The sequence below is a fragment of the Ziziphus jujuba genome, chromosome 1, assembly GCF_031755915.1.
Source record: "Ziziphus jujuba cultivar Dongzao chromosome 1, ASM3175591v1".
Classification (NCBI taxonomy): Eukaryota; Viridiplantae; Streptophyta; class Magnoliopsida; order Rosales; family Rhamnaceae; genus Ziziphus; species Ziziphus jujuba.
In genome coordinates, this window is record NC_083379.1 from 19,287,113 (window position 1) to 19,306,793 (window position 19,681).

The following is a 19,681-nucleotide window of genomic DNA, read 5'->3' on the forward strand; positions in this document are numbered from 1 at the left end:
TTTTTATTTTTTTCAACATAATCATATGTATTTTGCTTACGTCAAAGACAGTACTAGTTCATTAGATAATTTAAACAATTATAAACTTAAAGAAAAAAAATAAATAAATAAATAAACAAACACAATTTAAAATTGTATTGAATTTGATGATTTTTTTTTCCCTTTAATTTTGTAGTTAGTTAGATACCTAGAAAGGTTAACCCATAAATTTTTTTCCCGCATATATAATATATAGTTATGTTTATTAAATAAAAATATAATTATTAATTTATTTTGAAAACATATCTTCTACTTTTTCTTTTTTTCTTTCTTTTTTTTTTTTTTGGGCAAACCATAGAAAATATTTCATTAATCAAAAATCAAATTATAGATGTTAGAATCAATTGATTTAAGTAGGCAATCTAGACTTTCCAGAAACCAGGATTCAAAAGAGTTTATAGAGAGAGCATGATGAGAAAGGACATGAGCAACTCTATTAGTCTCCCTAATAGTATAAATTTCATTTTTTTTTTTTATCTACCCATATGTTTTTTATTATTTCAATTTTACCCTTATCAACATTTCATATTTAATCTCTCTCTCTCTCTCTACCACATTAATCTCTCTCTCTCTCTCCCCATTCTTTACTACTTCCCCATAATCCTCAACTTTCATTTTACTAAATCAAAATGTCCGTTATTCAACCAAAAAAAAAAAAAAAAAAGTTCAAGTCAAAATCAGCTCCATTATTCAACTTCAAATCCAACTTCTCTTCCCTTCCCTTCCACCAAACCAAGAAGTTTATTTATAGTAGAGACAGAGAAGGTTGCACAAAAGCTCATCAGCGGATGACCAAAACTTGAGGTAATGAAGCAGTATTGAAGTGATGAAATTAGTGAGATGTAATGGTTATTGACATGTAAAAGCAAATTCATTATTTTCCATTCTATTCTTGAGTTTCATAAAATATTATGGATGACGGTTATCGTAATTACCAATAAGCCATTGGTGATTTGGGTTGTATAATTTTATTTTATTTTTATGTTAATGGAACTATTTTCTTTTTTTTTCTTTTAATTTCTTTTTCTTTTTGTTTAGGACAACTTTTATTATTATAGCTACACAATATAAATAATTGTAATACCATATGGAGTATTATAAAAACAAAAGAAAAATATTACCAAATGCATAAATTAGCAAAGAAATTACCAAAAGGTGTATCAACGATACTGAGAAATGTCATCAGTAAGTTTTCCAGAAAATATGTTACTCTCTGGAAAAATTAGCAACAAATGTTATTGTGACTACTAATAGGATATTGGCAATTTCAACTATACAATTATTATTTTTTTAGACAAAAGGTTAATTTGTATTTTTTATTCATTTATTAACTTGTTATTCAATGTATTAGTATAACTTTTATGATGACATATACAAAACAAATAATTGCACTACCATACGGAGCATTATAAATAAAATAAAATAAAAAAACAATTATCATGTACACAAATTAGCAAAAACAATTATCGAAAAGTGTATTAAAAATACCAATAAATGTCATTTCAAATATGGGATCTACATATATGATCCATATACATGTGCATAAGAAGTTTAATATTCTAGTATGGCTATTATTATGCCACAATTTTGATCCTGGCTTATAAATTTACTATCTCATTCATCTTTATCAACTATGTTTATTAATAGCTAGTAACTATGTTATTGGGTTAATTATTCTTAACTATGAACATATTTCATTATCATTAAATAGACTTTTTCCTTTTTTGCATTTTTATGAAAATGCATTTAATATTGTTTATTCATTATCATAAGGATAGAAAAACCCTTTAAATTTAGTTTTTATTATTCAAAAGATTTGAAATCTTATGACCGTGCTAAGTAATTGAAGGTGGTGCCAAAAAAAGATCCATTTCATATTCACAAATTAACTCTTGCTATCAACAACATGAATTTCAGTGATATTTTTTTATTATGAAACTAGGAGTTTAAGTAAAGAAGGTACGTGGATATACTAAAATCCAAAGATGAAGATTGCATATACAAAAAGAAATTCTACATTGGTAGAATTTAAAGATGTTGTCTACAATATTCTTAATTTGGATTCTACACAAGACAAATTAACTTTAAGTTTATATACCATATATATTTGTCATGCAAACCGTATGTAGTGAACAATGATGATGATGTGCAATGCTTTATAGATTAGTATACTTCACATAGACCTCCAAATAGATTTTCATTTATTGTTGATGTGTGTTACTCAAGGTCTCATACTTTAACAATCACGAAGATGATGATGATGTGCAATGCTTTATAGATTTTTTTTTTTTCCCCAGAAAGTTTGATGAAATTTTTTACCGGTAAAAGGAAAAAACCGAACGAGCATCATATCCAATATTCCATTTGTCTAATTTCAAGTTTAATTGATAACTTTTACAAAAGTAATAAAATAAAATTTATCCTGTAGAGATATCAAACCTGAAGCAACATTTCATTCACCTTTGCAGATAAAATAATAATAATAATAACACAAAAAAAAAAAAACCTTCAAAGTTTGGAAAAAAATGGCGAAGTACAGCCATAACAAAGCGCCAGTATCCTAAATCTGCTCCCATATTTCATTCACCACCTATAGATTGAAAAACATATATAAAACAAAAAAAAAAAAAAAAAAACCAAAAGCTTAAGAAAATGAGAAGCAAATGGGAGAGCCACACTTTGGTTTCTCCATGGGAGGTTTATGCATGTGAAATCTGGCTAACATGTTTGCTATTATTTTCTTCGACTGCAGTCGTAGTTACTTGTGAGACTGCATATGGTGTCGCTACGAAAGAAAAAAGAGCCAATGGAAAAAAAAAAAAATATATATATATATATATATATATATATAATTATTTTACTTTTTCAAAAAAATAAAAAATGATGAGTTTGGAAAATTTTAAATGACGAACCAAATAGAAAAACAGATATCAAATAGTCTTAACATGTGGCAAAAAACGAATGGAAGTGGCATAATCTGATATGGTAGCACGGTGGTACGCAAGATTTTCTCCTACCCTTGGGGACCGAAAGAGACTACCTCTAAAGCTTTGGAAGAAAAACACAGAAGAATCCTACGGTTTAAGTGATTTGGGTGTATTATAGTCATCTTAACTTGTCTTTGGGTTAATTTTAAGGTTTTTAAACAAGAGTGGCTAGAAATCATTATATCACATCTGAAAAAGGTCATTCAGTAAAAAATCTTCTATCAGTCATTACCAAAGAGAAAATAAATTACCATTTAACTCCAATTGATGAGGTCACATTTTTTTAACACACATATCACATAAGCAAGGTTTTAAATATTTAAATTTTTGTCAAAATTTTTTGAAATTTCTGCTTTTGTGAGGATCAAAAAAAAATTTAGGTTCCAAATTAAAACGGATAGATTTTTTATAATATCCATTAAAATTTCATTGAAATTTTTATGGAAATTTTTATTGAAATATCCACATCAAATTCTTAACAATTTAGTTAAAAAAATCCATAACATCCATTGAAATTATAAATATTATTGATGTTTAGTAAATTATTTTACCGAATTAACTTTAGTAATAGTTTTTTTTAACCTTTTAATTGTCTTTCAAATATTTAATAATATAAATAAAACGGAGTGAATTAAATTAAATATCATTGATAAGCTCTATTTTGTTGATAATATATATACCTCCAAATGTGGTTGCTTCAAGTAGTGGATCATGTTCTATAGTAGCCATCAAAAGACGAACATCTATCGCTTCTCCAAGTTAAGTTTTAGAGCTAGCAATATATATTTTTGAAGCTGAAATGCAGTCCACAGTGATTGAAAACTATGTTCCTAAAACTCAAACACAAATCCCTAAAACTCAAATTCTTGAAGATGAGTGCAAAATTTGGTACGCAATCTTGAATATGAAAGCTTTGAGATGAATGATTTAAATGAATATGATAGGCATATGATGAGTATAAAATATTGTTATTTTATGACTCATATTCTTGCTTATTATTTGCTATTTCTTTCCTAGGATCAAAAAGTTAGCAGATAAGCTATTTCGTGTATCACTTATTCATTAAATATTTCATATCAACAACAATATTTAACATTTTTTTTTTAATCGTTGTGTATATATATACATATATATTTTATCTAAATTTAATCACATAAATTGTATAATTTAAATTTACGAATACTTTTATAATGTTCTTATCTAAATTATGGACATAATAATAACTTTTGTATATATAGGTGGTAAATAATATTTTTAGAATGCTCTAAACTTAGTAATGGACATAGTAATAACTTTTGTATGTATAAGTTGTATTGTCCCTGCTATAGTTATTGACTATCATTGGAAACTTGCATGTTGTTATGGCTTGTCTATATTTATCGAGGTGTTATTTTATGTGCAAGTGTTAATTTGTCCTTAGTTTAGTTGTGTTTCTATTAAATTTTTCTTAAGGATGCCCAATAAATTCCTTGGGCAGAGCCAACCAGAATTTTTGAAAGGGTTTCTAAAACCAATCCTGTTAAAAACCATTTTATGTTTTGTACATACTATGCATAAGTGAAAACAAGCTTTTTGTACAAACTAAACATAAGTGAAAATAATAGTAGCGATAATAAGTAGACGCAACTGATCCTTTTTTTTATCCAAATCATAAATTCATTGCATGTCGGTATGTGTGTGTGTGTGTGTATATATATATATATATATATATTTAAGAAAATAAATAGGCATATATATTATATAAAATATTCAATTATTGTTTTTTATTAAAAAAACAATAATTGTTTATTTAAGATCATAGAGTAATATATATATAAATATATATAGAACACAAAGAATGACCACAACCTATAAATTCAAACTTTTTTTTTTCAGATAAAGTCCAATTAAAGGTTTAAAGGGATAAATAAAGTAAAATAAATACAACACCAAGAAAATTAATGAATGAAAGTGATATAAGCGTGATTATGTATTTATTTGGTAAAGTAAATGAAAAAAATTATTATTAATTACTTTTTTATATTTTCATGAAAAGGGAAAAAGAAAAACGGTTGCCTTTTTAAGCTTCTATAATTATTTAATTTGAAAAGAAGGGGGAAAAAAAAAAGCATTGTTAGACAACAAAAATTTTTGGAGTGAGTGGAACAAAAATTGTAAAGCAAAAATTTTAATTTTTGAATAAAAAATCTTTAAAAATATTTGAATTTTTAAAAATAATTGATAATTTGAATATCCCACTTTTATTTGATTTTTAAAAAGTTTTAAAGTCAACTTACATTTACGGCATTTTAAATTTGTCTTAATTACATGTTAATACATAATTTTCAAAATTCATCAATCTGTCAAATTAGACACAGAAATAAAAATTGTATTTTAAAATGAATATTACTAGGCGAAGTGGATAGCTTTAATGGTTAAGCATATTTATTTGTATTTTTAGACTATTTCAGTAGTTGAATATCCCTATTTATACATATAAGAGTATGAATTCAAATCATACAAAGAGATTTGTTAAAAAAATAAATAGTAATAATAAAATATTTTACCAAATTTATTTATCAATTTATACATATTAAAATATTATTTTTTTAACATATTAATTTAAATAAAAAATAATTTTTAATGTATAATTGAATTTTAAAAAAAAAATTATGGCATGATTTACAACATTATTTGAAAGATAAATTTTATTAATATTTTAGGAAATTTTATCATTATTGGAAAGCAAAACACTTCTGATCTTAACACCCATTCTTTTTATCTTCACTCTGCAATTTCTACCCATTTCTTGCCAGCATCCTCCGCCGCACACGACCTCATTCTCTGCTCTGCCTTATTGTCACCATGGTTGTCTTCATCCTCTGCGATCAAGCCATTTGGCTGACAAGATTGGGAAATACCGGAGGGTTTTAATCTTTTTGGGGCTATCGATTTTTTTAGTTTTTTGTTTTCCCTTTGCCCTTTTCTCTCATATGGGTTTTCTTCCTTTTTTTTCTTTTTTATTTTTTTTTATTTTTTTTAACTACTTTATGAGAATCTTCTTGTGAGGAGCAATTGAAGATTCAAATATTAGAAAAGTGGGAGAAAAAGATAGGAAATGATGTGCTAGTGGAGGAGCCATAGAGTAATAAAGCCCTGAGCTACAGTCAGAATCGATGGCTTTTCATGGGTATGCTTGCATTTTTATTATTTGGAATAAATTTTTTTTTTTTTTGATAAATGGAATAATGTTTTTAATATGACAATTTGGTTTAATTTTAGAATTTAGAATTCTAATTTTGTGAATTTTTCTGAAAGATGCAGATAGGTGATTGTGAATCGGGTATTTAATGGCTTTGTATTTAAAGTCTTTTGTAGTGATTGTGAACAGGGTCAGATGGTTCCATAGCTAGATGGAAACGATAATCAATTTGTGGATTTAAAAACGCAATACGTTTTCTTTTTGTGCTAATATTTGACTAAATAATACGCTGTTTTCAAATTTGGAGTTAACATTTTATAAAATAAATAATACTTTGGTTTGTGTTTTTTTTTCTATGTACTTTCCAATGTTTTGTTAATAAATATTTTCTTTATTACTATTTTTTTATCCTATTGAATTTATTTTTTATAATCATTTGAAGAAAGAAAAACAAATAGTTCGTGTAAAATCGTTAATTTAAAAATTATTCATTTCTAGATAACTGGATTTGAGGGGTAAGTGATATTTTATGAATATTGTTTTATCATTTATATGTTTACATTTTTTATTGGTAATGTGTAATAAGTGCCCTTTATTAGGGGTAAAATTGACATTTCGGCAGTCAAAGCACTAAACCTGTTAGTGTTATCAGTATTAGGGCACAAAGGTCATCGTCTTTTTTAAAATGATGGTAGTAAGACGTAATTATTGCAAACTTAAGGGTATTTCAAGGAATTTGATCAAGTTTAATCAAATATACTAACTTTTAAATTTTAAAAATCATTACAAATTTATATGGAATATTCTTAACTTTTATAGGTATCTATAAAACTCTATATTAAATAGATTTAGATTTTTCAAATCCACAAAATTTATAAAAAAATTTTAAAATAAAAAAAAATACTCCTTTTTGATATTTTGAAACAAAAAGTAATTCTCACCCAAATAAAAATCATTATCAAGAATAAATTGACTGCCAATTGAGAGTCACTATGCAAAATACCAACATGATAACATATTTGCTCATGAAAAGTAACCTTGCATTTATTGGAGAAATTTCCAATAATCTATTATTTTCTTGATATGTGGGTATGCTATTTAAAATTTGTAAAAGTTCCAAAAAAATATTTTTTGAAAAAATTTCTAGCAATCTATTGCAAAGTGCCATTTTAAAACCGTAAAAGTTCAAAGAAAGAAAAATATTAAAAATATTCAACAAATAAATCAAAATTACTTGGGTAATTGTTATTAACTATGGAAAACATAATAATTATCAAATTGCTCTTGCAATTAATATAAAAGGACTTTACTAACTATAGCAGAATTAACTGAGTAATATATTATTGTTATAGTTGTATAGAGATGAGTGTATATTTTTAAAGATAATGGAGCTTTAATTTATGTAAGAAGAGATGATATTTCATACATTTTTTATGTGGGATTGTTGTAAATTCAATTTTTAATAATTTTCAATTTATACATGTATAAGTCACATAATCCTTGATCTCGAATCAGAATCAACATGGGATTAATCATTTAATTAATCATTTAAAAAATAATATTTCAAAAATTAAAAATATTAATTTAGAAAATTCTAAGGCCCAATCTGCTAGTTTCACCATTTCACTTTTATAGTCTAAAATTAGTCAAAAGGAATTTCACCATGAATAAACACAACCTGCGATTCCATATGCCCCATATAACCAAAGCAAAACGTTCTCCTTATATAGAATAAAAACTAGAGAAAGCTTGACAACAAAACTTACCAAAGGAGGAAATGTTCAAATCCTTTTTAGAGAATAATAAAATTTCATTAGTTTCCAAATTCTTTCGCGTTAACACATGACCAAACAGCATGCAGCTCACTTTCGAATCCAACCTGGCACATATCATATATAATTGATCATTTATTACTATAATTATATTTAATTATTTTTATTTGTGGAAAAAAATAACAGTCAAGTCCAATTAAACTCTAATTGTTTATACTTTCACGTTTACAAAAATATACAAAAAAAAAAAAAAAGGAGGAGAAAAAACATATTAGATGCCCCTTCTTGTTTATGCACTTTTTTTCTCATCTATTTATGTATTTTTGCTCATCTTACTCACCTAATTTCTTCTCTTTACATTTACTCATCTTTCATATTTATTTAATTTTATTACTCAACTTATATAATTTATAATTTTGATCCAAAAGGTCCCCAAGTTCTTATTTATTTTAATAAATTTATATTGTTTGTTCTTGTAATATATATATATATATATATATATTTATTTATGAATTGATAATTGTACTTATTTATTAATTACTTTTACTTTTGATAAGAAATTATACACTTTGTGTTTTTCTGGTTTTTCTTTTTCTTTTTTCTTTATTATTTGAATATAAACTGTTCATACCTGACTCCTGATATATATATATATATATATATTTTTTTTTAATTTGGGCCAATTATTCTTTTAAATGCTCATCCATGATTAAATCTAAATAAAAGTTAATATTTTTTTATTTTTTTATTTTGTTTCTCATGTGGTAATGTTAATGTCAAACTTTGACATATTATCAAATTTAAATTACAAATCATAACTCAGATTTTATTACTCCTTGTATTTTTAAGCATTTTTAATTTGATAAAGTATCATGGACATATATTATCTATTATTATTATTATTATTTTGGTATTAAAAATGAATGAAGGGATCGAGATGGTTGAAGGGGCAAAAATTGAGGTGCGCACATCCTCAATCCAAATCCGCTAAGCCCTTGCCTTCTCCTTCAAAATGGAAGCCCTTTTTCAAAACCTATTCACTTGGATCTATATTATCTATTATTTGACTATAAACATGTGTGCCAGAAAAAAAAAAAAAAATTGAATATAAAAGAAGAAAAGTTGAAGAATTTATTCAATCACAGAAATGTGTACTCCATAGATTGTTACTGATACTAAAATCAAAACCTAAGAAAAATAAATTGAAAATTTAAATTAAAAAAATAAATAAATTTTTATTTAGAATATCATATGTTATTAGGATAACATTTAAACATAAAATTTAATTAGTAACTTTTTATATTGAAAAACCATTAGATTCAAGATATATATATATATATATGTAAAATTTATATTTCTTAAAATAATATTTAATTACAGCCCGGTACCGCCGTCCTAGTAAATGGTTGAGATATTTATGGTTAAAAGTACCTTAGGCAACTTACACACACGTTTAGATATAAAAGAAAAAAAGCAAAAGAATTTCTAATTGAAGCATATAAGCTCACCAACAAATACAGGACATGTGAACAATTCAATTTCAATTCCTTTACGCAGTTGTAGAATGAACTGAACTAATGATATTGCAGAAACACTGATTTGGTGAGGGAAAAAAGAAACATATGAGTAGTAGTGCTAGGTGTTATGAACTCGATTCTGATTCCCACCGAATGTGGATGATTCATTTTGGATTTTCTTATGCAAACTCTCACCCAGCATTTTTGCTGCCAATGGAATCCCACCACATTTCTGTGTCACTTCCATTCTCAGATCTTGCACGTTTGAAGGATTGAACCGCATCCCATCTTTCTCAACCGAGTCTTTGAATATTGCCCAGCAGCTATCCGGGTCCGATAGGGGTAGAAGATGATGCAGATTCTTCTCCCCCACCATCATTTTGGCCAATTCTTCATCCCTACTACTCACAATCACCGTTCCTCCATACCCTTTTGGCAATCCATACCCAAACCTCTCTTCCCATTTCCCACCACCCTTTAGCCGAGAATTCAGCTCTCCGTACCACGGATCAATATCCCTGGCATCGTCGAGCACAATCAGGTACCTTTTTCCCAGCAGTTGCAGGTGAAGAGCGCATAATAGGCCTTGGAGTCCATGATTCTGGAAAACGACATCCATGGTTTCCTCTTCAACTCCCAGCGAGATCAACATTCTCTTGACGATTGCTCGTTTTGGGTCCTTATCATTGCCGGGAAACTTGGACATGGAAACCCAGATTCTCGGTAGGAAGTGGGTTTTCATCTCCTGGTTGTTGAATATCAGCTGGGAAAGTGTTGTTTTTCCTATTCCATAGCTGCCAACAATGGCGATCGCCTTGAACCCATCTTCGCTTTCTTGAGAGAGAACCAGTTTTTTTACTATGATTACATCCTCATCAAACCCATGAACAATAGACGCATCTACCGAGCGAGGAGTAACCGGGGGGCTGAAAATATGCGTGTCCCCTGATGACCCATTTGGCTCTTGTTGTTGGATGTTCCCATTTGAAGCCATTCTGCGAACTTTTATTTCCTTGAGTTCCGTCTTTATCTTGTTCAACTTCATCCTGATGTTGTTAATGGCGATATGATCCTTCGGAGAGCGAAACAAGCAGTGCTTCTCCGATAGCATCTTACACTCAATCAGGACGTTGTTGAGATAATAGAGTATCTCCTTCATTGACCTACTTGCAGGCTGGGTTGATCGAAAAATCTCTGTGAGCAGAGTCTTTATTTCTTGAAATTTGCTGAAGAAGGGAATTTCGGAGCCTCCCTCCGCATTCACATCAAGTCCTTCCAGGAATTTAGACTTTAGATACTGTTCAATCATGCTAGGAGTCTCTTCAACTGTATCGTCGCTGTTCAAGACTCTGGTAGCAACTTGGGTTTCTGTCACTTGGGTTTCTGTCTCGTTTGTTTCCATTTACGCCCTTTCTTTCTATGCAATTACAAGTTTTATCTGAAATGTTGCTCAAACATTCAGTCTACAACAGAAGTAATAGGTAGACGCATAAGCAGATTCCTAGCTGCTAGAAAGATGGAGGGGTCTATTTTGTTGTTCTGGTCAAGCTCCATGGATGGCCCTGGATCATAAATTACGAAGACTTTGAAGAAGGTTGACTTGTCGTGGCTTTCTTGCTCCAAATTAAATCCTTTTTTATCAAAAGTAAAAAGGCGTGGCCCAGTGGCTCAGGCCCAACAACCCAAGGAGCAGTAGACGTTAAATTTGGTGGTGGGTGTTGAAAGACTGCTTGTTGTTGACCCGTGGGAGAGACGACTAAGACGACTAAGAAGAAGTGTGTGGTTGTGGAAGAAGAAGACTCTGAATCTCCTCCAATCTCTCATTGCTGTTTCCAGCTTTCAAATTCGGTCAGCCCAACCAGGTTAAGGTAATCTTTGCTTTGCATTCTTGATTGATTAGTTTGATCGTTTAACTTGATTTTGGTTTCGTTATGGCCGGATATGTTGCAAATATACACCCGTTCAGTACTAGGCTGACCTCACGTTTGGTAACAACCTATATAAAGCTCAGAACCCAAATATACATATATATAAATTTTAAGAAAATGGTGTGGATTTTTCTCTCTTTTCTTTGTTTTTATTTTTTTCAAGTTTTAATTGTTGTTACCCTTACATGGTGTTGGTAAAATGATGCTTAATGGGATGATATAATAAACAGAGTAGACTGTACTGAATTTCATAAATCTTTGTTATTTGATGTGAGATTTGTTTGTGAATGAAACTCATTTCCAGATATATCAAGCATTTTATCAGAAAAAGCAAATGGAAAGAAGGTTTGAATAGATTCTTCTGTTCTTGAATGATATTTTTTTTCCAAAAAAAAAAAAAAGAAAGAATTGTAGGCGAGATTTCTGGAACTGTTTCAGGACTATGTACTATCAGTCCCTTTGTGATTTCATTTCACAAGGAGATCATATTTGCCGCTGCTATATGTGCACTTGTTTCAGTAACATTTGTATTCCTCTTTCTTTGTTTTGGCCTTGTTGAAACCAACTGTGACTTGTTTATTATCGTAGTAGAAAGATGGAAATTAATACTGTTTATTGACCAGGATTTCCCTGACACTATAAATCTGCAGTCAATCTTTGTTTAACATTGATATAGATTTGGTCCTTTTGGCCCAGTTAAGAAATCTATCATAGATTTAAAAAGGCATGATCATGTTAGAATAGATTTAAAAAGGCATGATCATGTTAAAATAGATCTAAAAGGCATGATTAAGTTATCTAACAAATTCCAAGGCCCGTCTACCCTTTTCAAGTTATTTGTTTAACATTGCTGCAACAGTAAGGTGTTGATTTTGGTAAAGGCTTGACCCACCTGCATGCAGCACTATGAAAGCATATGCCGCTAAAAGTTTTGAGCTATAACTAGGTTAGATTATGTAGTTTAGGTTGATATTAGTTTGCTTATTCTTAAATAAATGAAAATTATCTATATATTTTTAGGATTGTCCAGAATATTGGTTTAAGTTGATAATAAATTAGACCTTTTGAATTGTATATAAAACAAGAGAATAAAGGGAACCGATATGAAAACTGGTGAGAAATTAAGATGCCTAGAGACTGTCTTTGCTGTAGTGACCAAAATTTGAACTTCTATGTTGGGATACCGACATGGCCAACCTCAACCTCAAGTTCTACAAGCAGGGGTGACCTTATCAATGTTTTTGGGTTATTTGAACTAAATTACTATTTTAGAAGGGGCATGACGAATTCTAACCACAATTACTTATAAACCTTGAGGTAAAGTAAAGAGTCGGGAGGAGAAGATCATAGAACTCTTATTCGTCCTCTGTTTCATGACATCTTGCAAGCATATTCCTCCACTTCCATTTTTACGTCATTTTCTTTGTGTGACTATTCATTAAAATATATATATATATATATATATAATAAAAAATAAAAATCCTAACCCTTTCTTCCATAACTACTTGACACACCCTTTAGTAGTTTCATGGCTACTCGAAACGCTCTTTATTAGTTATTTAGATTGTCGAGTAGCAATATGGCAGTCCAATTAGCATTACATTGATGCACCCAAAACACATTCTTCTGCCTCTTTTCTTTTCCTTGGATGATTGTTTCTTTGTGTGGTGGAAACTCATAATTTTCTTGTCTATTTTACCCATCTTCAGTAGGAATTAACATATCCACGCTTAAGCAATTCTAAAAGCTAATTAGAGAAAAAGAATTGCGGTGCCCATATGGGCATCAGCAAAGGTGTAGAAGAAAAAGAAGTCTTATGCTTTAACAGATTTGGCTGTATTAAAGTCCTGTCAGCTTCTTTTTGGGTTAGTATTAGCCTTAGTTTGGTGGGAAGGAGGTAAATAGCAAGGATGGACAGAGTAGAAGGGATGGAAAAATGGAAAAAAAATTATAATCCCTCTTTGGTATTAATAAAGTGAAAAGAACCCAAAAAAAATAAAATTAATTTCTAACTTACTTCTTTGCCATTAGTATTAGTTGTAAATAAACATAAACAAAATTTTACATGGGTTTTGATGGTAGTTATACTGCTTATGTTAATCACCAAATATTTCCACATCTAATCCCTCCAATTATGGAAGGCTTGTTTTGGATTTATCCCTCAAGTTTTTCCCTTCTCCCCTTTCCTTTTTTCCGGTCTTCCATCCTTCCATCCAAGCAAACACAGCTTAAGGATTTTGAAATGAGTTGCTAGAAATCATCATATTGCATATGAAGAGGTCATTTAGCAAGAAATCTTCTATCTTTCATTATCAAAGTGAAAATAAAAGACCACTAAAATCCAAGTGAGGTCAAATTTTTTGATCACATATCATGAATTATTTTCCTTTCCTCTTAAAGTAGCACAATGTATGTCCCTTTCAGATCAAACCACACCAATGTAATCATTGTTCCTTTTCCTTCTTCCTCTTTCTTTTTTTCTGTTTTTTTTTTTAAGAAAAAAATAATAAGGTCATCCTTTGTCCATGAACTTCAAACCTGTGACATGTAACACCTAAATTATTTATTGAATCTGGAAAACAATTACTACAAGTTTGACACAAGTAGCTTACATGTGAATCAAAGAGCATAATTAAAAACTATATGGCTTTGGAACCATATTTGTAAGAAAAAACTACAGGCTTATATAACCAAAAAACTGGTCATTGGAAAAAAAAAAAGAAAGTATGTCTGTCAGTTGCAATTCAGAGGCAAACTTTATACTTACAGGCGTGTCAGCGCCTATACAGGTTAAATGGAAATTAGTTATAAAGTGGCCTAATTTGTCATACGCACAAAATTCAATGGTGAAATTGGTATAGGTGAAAATGACATTAAGTTAAAGGCATGGGACCAATTTTCCATAATAAACCCTTTTTGGAAAGATACATATTTCCACAGCTTAAAGAATGTTGTTTTGGTGCATGTTTGAGTTATGCAAAGTCAAATAGATATTTGAATATGTAAAAATAGCTGGAATTGTCTTTCTGGAATTATTGAAATTTTCTTAATAAATTTTAACGCGTGATTGTATTATGTTACCAGAAATGGACTCTAAGAAAGCGGAAATGGATGAGATTCTACTACTGCTACAAAACAACAATGTAACATCGATCATTCTTCTTGGGAAACATGGAGTAGGGAAGACGTGGATGGCAAAAGAGATAAGCGAGCACGCCATGAGTGTGGGCTTAACCAACAGGACTATTTGGGTCTATCTAAATAAAAAATATAATAGGAGGACTCTTCATGAGAGAATTGCCCGCCAGTTGTCTCTACTCTCTAATGAGGAGTGGGAAGACGATGAGGAGGATGAAAAGGAAGAGACCTTGGAAAACTTGAAACTCAAAATTTCTACAACGCTTAAAGAAGAGGCAACTGTAAAGCGTGAAAAATCAGGACATGAAAAAAGTCAAGAAAACAAATTTTTTCTACTAATTCTAGATGATGTTCTTCAAAAACATGAAAGAGAGATTATGTCTGATCTTCACCACCTGGGACTGAATGAGCACAATTTCTTTAAGGTTCTTATGACCACAGAAGAAACTCGTGACCAACTTGCTTCTGAAGGATTCAAGAATGAGACTGAGAGCCGCAACAGAAGGCTGCATCAGATAAAAACCTTGTCTCAGCACGAGTCAAAAAAATTATTGAAAGAAAGAATCAAGACATCAATCCTTGACTCTCCTCACATAGAACGTCAAATTGCAGCCATGGAAAATGAGATAAGCAAAGGTATCCCGGCAACAATAATTACCATCACAGAAGCCTTGAACTACATTGAACAGCATGACTCTGGGGCTTGTTTGTTGGAAAGTATTCTGGAAGAAGCAGGAAATGATGGGAAAGAAGCTGACCACGTAACTCGGCTACTATGTTGTTGGTATGACATGTTGCCTAGGAATGTTATAGATCACTGCTTTTGGCATAGCATCCAACATTTTCTTAGACATGGTGGGGCACATTACAATGAATTAATCACCCATTGGATAATAGAAGGGTATTTCGGATGCTTTGATCAAATTAAGAAGGCATATGAGCAGGGACATGATGTTTTAATGAAGCTCATAGATTATGGAATACTGGGCAAGCAAAAGGATAATATCATTATCATGGATCAAGCATTTTCCTGTATAACTCATCATCGCCATTCTGTATATACTAAAACTGCAAGCCTTGGTCTGGTTAATGCTTTCAAAGATAAAGATGAGCATTGGGAAGGATTTGGGAGGCTAATGCACACAAGTGGTATGATAAAATCACCCTATGGTCGTAAAAACTGGGAGAAAGTCTCTGCACTCATGATGGATGGAAGTTATCTCTCTAAGGAAGTTCCTGAAACATTTTTCCAACCCATTCATGGACTTGAAGTTTTTGGTATATTCAATCCCCTGTTCACATATCTGCCCTTGCCGCTGTCTACCATGAAGAAGCTTGTTGTACTGGTGCTCCGAGGCTGTGTTCTATTGGAGAAAATTGATCGTATCAGGGAACTTGTAAACTTACATGTTCTTGAGGTATCTGGTGCTGCTTCAATGGATGAAATCCCTCATGATCTCTTTCAGAACTTGCCAAACCTTCAATGCTTTAATCTCTCTGCACCCAAGATAGAATCATTACCTCCTTCTCTTTTTAACCGAAGTAAATTGCGGTGGCTTATCCTTAGACAGTGTGTTTGCTTGAAAACGCTTCCAAGCCTTCAAGAACTTGTAAATCTTGAGGTAATTGATCTATCAGGTGCTGTCTCTTTAAGCAAACTCCAAGATGAAACTTTTTCTCCATTGAAAAAGCTTCAAATGATTGATTTTTCCAAATCCAAAATTGATCGATTACCTTCTCTTGACAATCTTAAGAGGCTCACTGGACTCCGGTTAAGTGGCTGTGCATCCTTGACCAGACTACCCAGCCTGAAAACATTATCTAGCCTTCAACTTCTTGATGTTTCAGACGCTAAAGGTTTAAAGGAAATTCAGGATGGCTCTTTAGACAACAAGGTTGACCTTCAAATGGTTAATTTGTCTGGAACTGCAATTAGGCAACTACCTTCCAGTATGAGCAACCTTTCTGATCTCCTCTTGAAAAATTGTTCTTTTCTCGGAAGATTGCCATCCACAGTAGCATTTAAAAACCTCAAAATACTGGATGTTTCTGGTTCCAGTGCTTTATATGAAATTGAAGACAAATCCTTTGAACATCTGAGGTTCCTTAAAATTCTTGACTTTTCAAAAACCAAAATCAAGGAATTACCATCCCTTTCAAACCTTGGTAACCTTCGTCAGATGGCACTAATAGGTTGTTCATTTTTGCAAAACCTACCTGACTTGGGAGGACTTAAAAGACTTCAGAAGCTCTATCTTTCTGGTTGTGTAAAGTTGGTGGAGTTGCCATCCCTAAGTGCTCTTGAGAAACTAGAGGTCGTCGATGTTTCAGGCTGTAGATCTCTGAAATTTAAGGAAGTTAAATCTTTTGAGAAAATGCTTGGCCTTCAGATCCTCAACCTCTCTGAAACTAAAATTGAGTCCTTACCAACACTTTGCAAGCCTAGCAACCTCAGTCACCTCATACTTCAAAACTGCATTGGCTTAAAAATACTTTCACCCCTTGAACATCTCTCAAAACTTGAGGAGCTTGTTCTATGTGGTGCATGCTCCTTAGAAGAAACTAAGGCTCAATTCTTGGAAGGTATGAAGGACCTTCAAATTCTTGATTTATCAGGAACCCCACTTACAACTCTACCATCCTTGTCAAACCTCACCAACCTCAGGAAGCTTACACTAAGAGGTTGTTCGGGCTTAAAGACGGTGCCAGGTATGGAAGCCTTAAAAAATCTTGAGCATATTGATCTCTGTGGAACGGCAATTGAAAGGTTGCCATCCCTAAATATTTACTGCAGGCTCCACCAGCTTCTATTGAAAGATTGCTCAAACTTAGAAGAGTTGCAGAATCTGAATTCACTTACTCAACTGGAGGTTCTCGATCTTTCAGGGACCAGAATAAAGAAATTTCCTTATGAGATATCAGAGTTAACTTGTCTGGAGCGTCTTGATTTGCCAGACTTGAAGGATGTGCTTGAAATTGACTTGGGAAAGATAAAGTATCTACCAGAAGAGTTGAACTGGGATCAATGCGGCCTTTTCAAGTATACTGGTAAACTTGTGAAGTGTAAGAAGCCTACCATATTTGTAAGAGGTAACAAAATTTTCCAGTGTTTGGAGAAAAGTCCTGAGTTATGGAAAACATATTTCAAGCAATTTCATATCGTTGTTGGTCATCATATGAAGCAAGATGAAGATGGAGATATCAATTTTTCCAAAGATGGACTTTTCATGAGAGATATCTATTTCCGTACTAGATATTTTTGTTTTCCTGTGGAAGATGTTCGGCTTTTGGAAATCCATGGATCATATATCCTTCCCAGTGGTTTTGACTGTGTCCTTAAGCACACTAAATACTTGTTTTTGGTTGATAACAAGTCTATAAGTTGCTTATCAGATTTAGGTGCTGACAATGTGGCAGAAATGAGAGGCTGCTGGATAGAGAGATGTACCAAAATGGAAAGTGTTCTTGATGGAGAAGAGGTGGACATCAGACTTGGGAGCAATTTAGAGATTTTATGGGTCTCAAACCTTCCTAGTTTGAAGAATCTTTACAGTGGAACTGAGGGCTTCAAGAACCTTAAACATTTATATCTGGATTGTTGTCCAGTAATTGTAAATGTATTTTCTTCTTCACAGTTCCCTGAAAACCTCGAAGTTCTCCATGTAAAATTCTGTGATAAATTGGAAACCTTATTCAGATGCGAGACTATGGAAGGGCGTGTATTGCAGAAGTTACAAACATTGCATCTATTTGAACTGCCAGAGTTGAGGAGCATTGGGATACGATTGCCATCTCAATTGACTTTAAATGTTAAGGAATGTCCCAAGTTTGAGGAGCATTGAGATACAATTGCTGTCTCAATTGACTTTAAATGTTAAGGAATGTCCCAAGTTGGTATTGTCGATGATGCAGGTATATCAGAATTGCTGAGGAATTTGATGCAGTTGAGCAGAAGAACCATAAAGATTTTGGAGTTTAAATTGTGGAGTAAGCCAATACTTTGAAATTGCTGGTATTGTATTTTTTTACTTGTTCTGGTCTTGTTGTGTATATGTCCTCCTCTTATGTGTAGAAGAAGCATTTAGCTCATTCTTGTACATTTTTTTGTGTCATTGTACTGGAAATAGCAACTTCATAAGTGTGGATTAATTACATTTATGAAAATTTGATGTTAAAGAGATGCCAGCCAGAGTAGAGCAATGAAACCTCAACTTGGATGGACAAAAAGTATTCCTCTAAACTCATAAGATTTTGATGTTGAATTTTTGTGGAAGTGAACTGTAAGCTTCAGTCAGCTACTCCAGCCTTCTTTTTGCCAGTTTTGCATCTCTAAGTATCAGTAGATATTTGCAAGTTTGATTTTTCTGTCTCTCTGTATTTTTTATGTAGCTTCTTTGATTTTTCTGTCTCTCTGTATTTTTTATGTAGCTTCCTGTTCTCCAGGTGTATAACAGTATTATAACTTGTGATCTCTAGTACCAGTTGAATGGAAAATACAAAATTGTAGCATCGAGCATTTCTTTTGTGTCAAGTAATCAAAGTTTATGTGCATGTTTTAGGTGGAGCTGGTAGTTATGGGATGGCACTGGAGTTGAGTTGGGACATATTTCTTCGTGTACAAATGGCGAGAACATCTTTGTAGACTAGCCCCAATATTTATATTCCGATGTCTTATGGTTAAATAACTCTCTTATTGAGGATCCCTTACAAAAACCAATGTTCATTCAGGATCTTCGTAACAGGCTGATCTTATGATGACCTGTGAGAACCATTTGTTATTTAATCCCCGGCCAAAAAAAAAAAAAAATGTTTCTTCTTTAATTTTTTTAGCATTTTTTAATATTCTTTTAACTTTGACGAGATATTTAAACATACTCATTGAAAAAAAAAAAAATTATTATTTATTTTTTTAATATAATAAAAAAATTAGTAATAAACAGAATTATTAAAAAATTGTTAAATTAATAATTCAATGTTTTCTCTATATGTATATATGTACACGTTGATTTTTTTTTTTTCTTTTCTTTTTTCCCCTCCAAAATCAACCACACGAATTCCACTATTACCCACCAAAAAAAAAAAAAAAAAACAAAAAAACAAAAAAAAAAAAAACAAAAAA

The 19,681-nt window shown here is 31.3% G+C and overlaps 2 protein-coding genes across 2 annotated transcripts; one reads left to right on the forward strand and one right to left on the reverse strand.

The window, feature by feature from the left end:
• Positions 1-9,614: 9,614 nt before the first annotated feature.
• LOC107422194 (probable disease resistance protein At5g45490) lies at positions 9,615-10,898 on the reverse strand. Its single transcript, XM_016031617.4, has one exon. The coding sequence runs from the start codon at positions 10,896-10,898 to the stop codon at positions 9,615-9,617; it is 1,284 nt and encodes a 427-aa protein (XP_015887103.3).
• Positions 10,899-11,223: 325 nt separating this feature from the next.
• LOC107422245 (putative disease resistance protein At4g19050) lies at positions 11,224-18,824 on the forward strand. The gene is made up of 2 exons (XM_016031669.4): positions 11,224-11,364; positions 14,509-18,824. The coding sequence occupies exon 2, from the start codon at positions 14,511-14,513 to the stop codon at positions 18,402-18,404; it is 3,894 nt and encodes a 1,297-aa protein (XP_015887155.3). The 5' UTR covers positions 11,224-11,364; positions 14,509-14,510; the 3' UTR covers positions 18,405-18,824.
• The last annotated feature ends 857 nt before the right edge of the window (positions 18,825-19,681 follow it).

Bases quoted from the DNA above. Each gene is read 5' to 3' on its own strand.
- LOC107422194 (XM_016031617.4), bottom strand. From the start codon at position 10,898: ATGGAAACAAACGAGACAGAAACCCAAGTGACAGAAACCCAAGTTGCT.
- LOC107422245 (XM_016031669.4), top strand. From the start codon at position 14,511: ATGGACTCTAAGAAAGCGGAAATGGATGAGATTCTACTACTGCTACAA.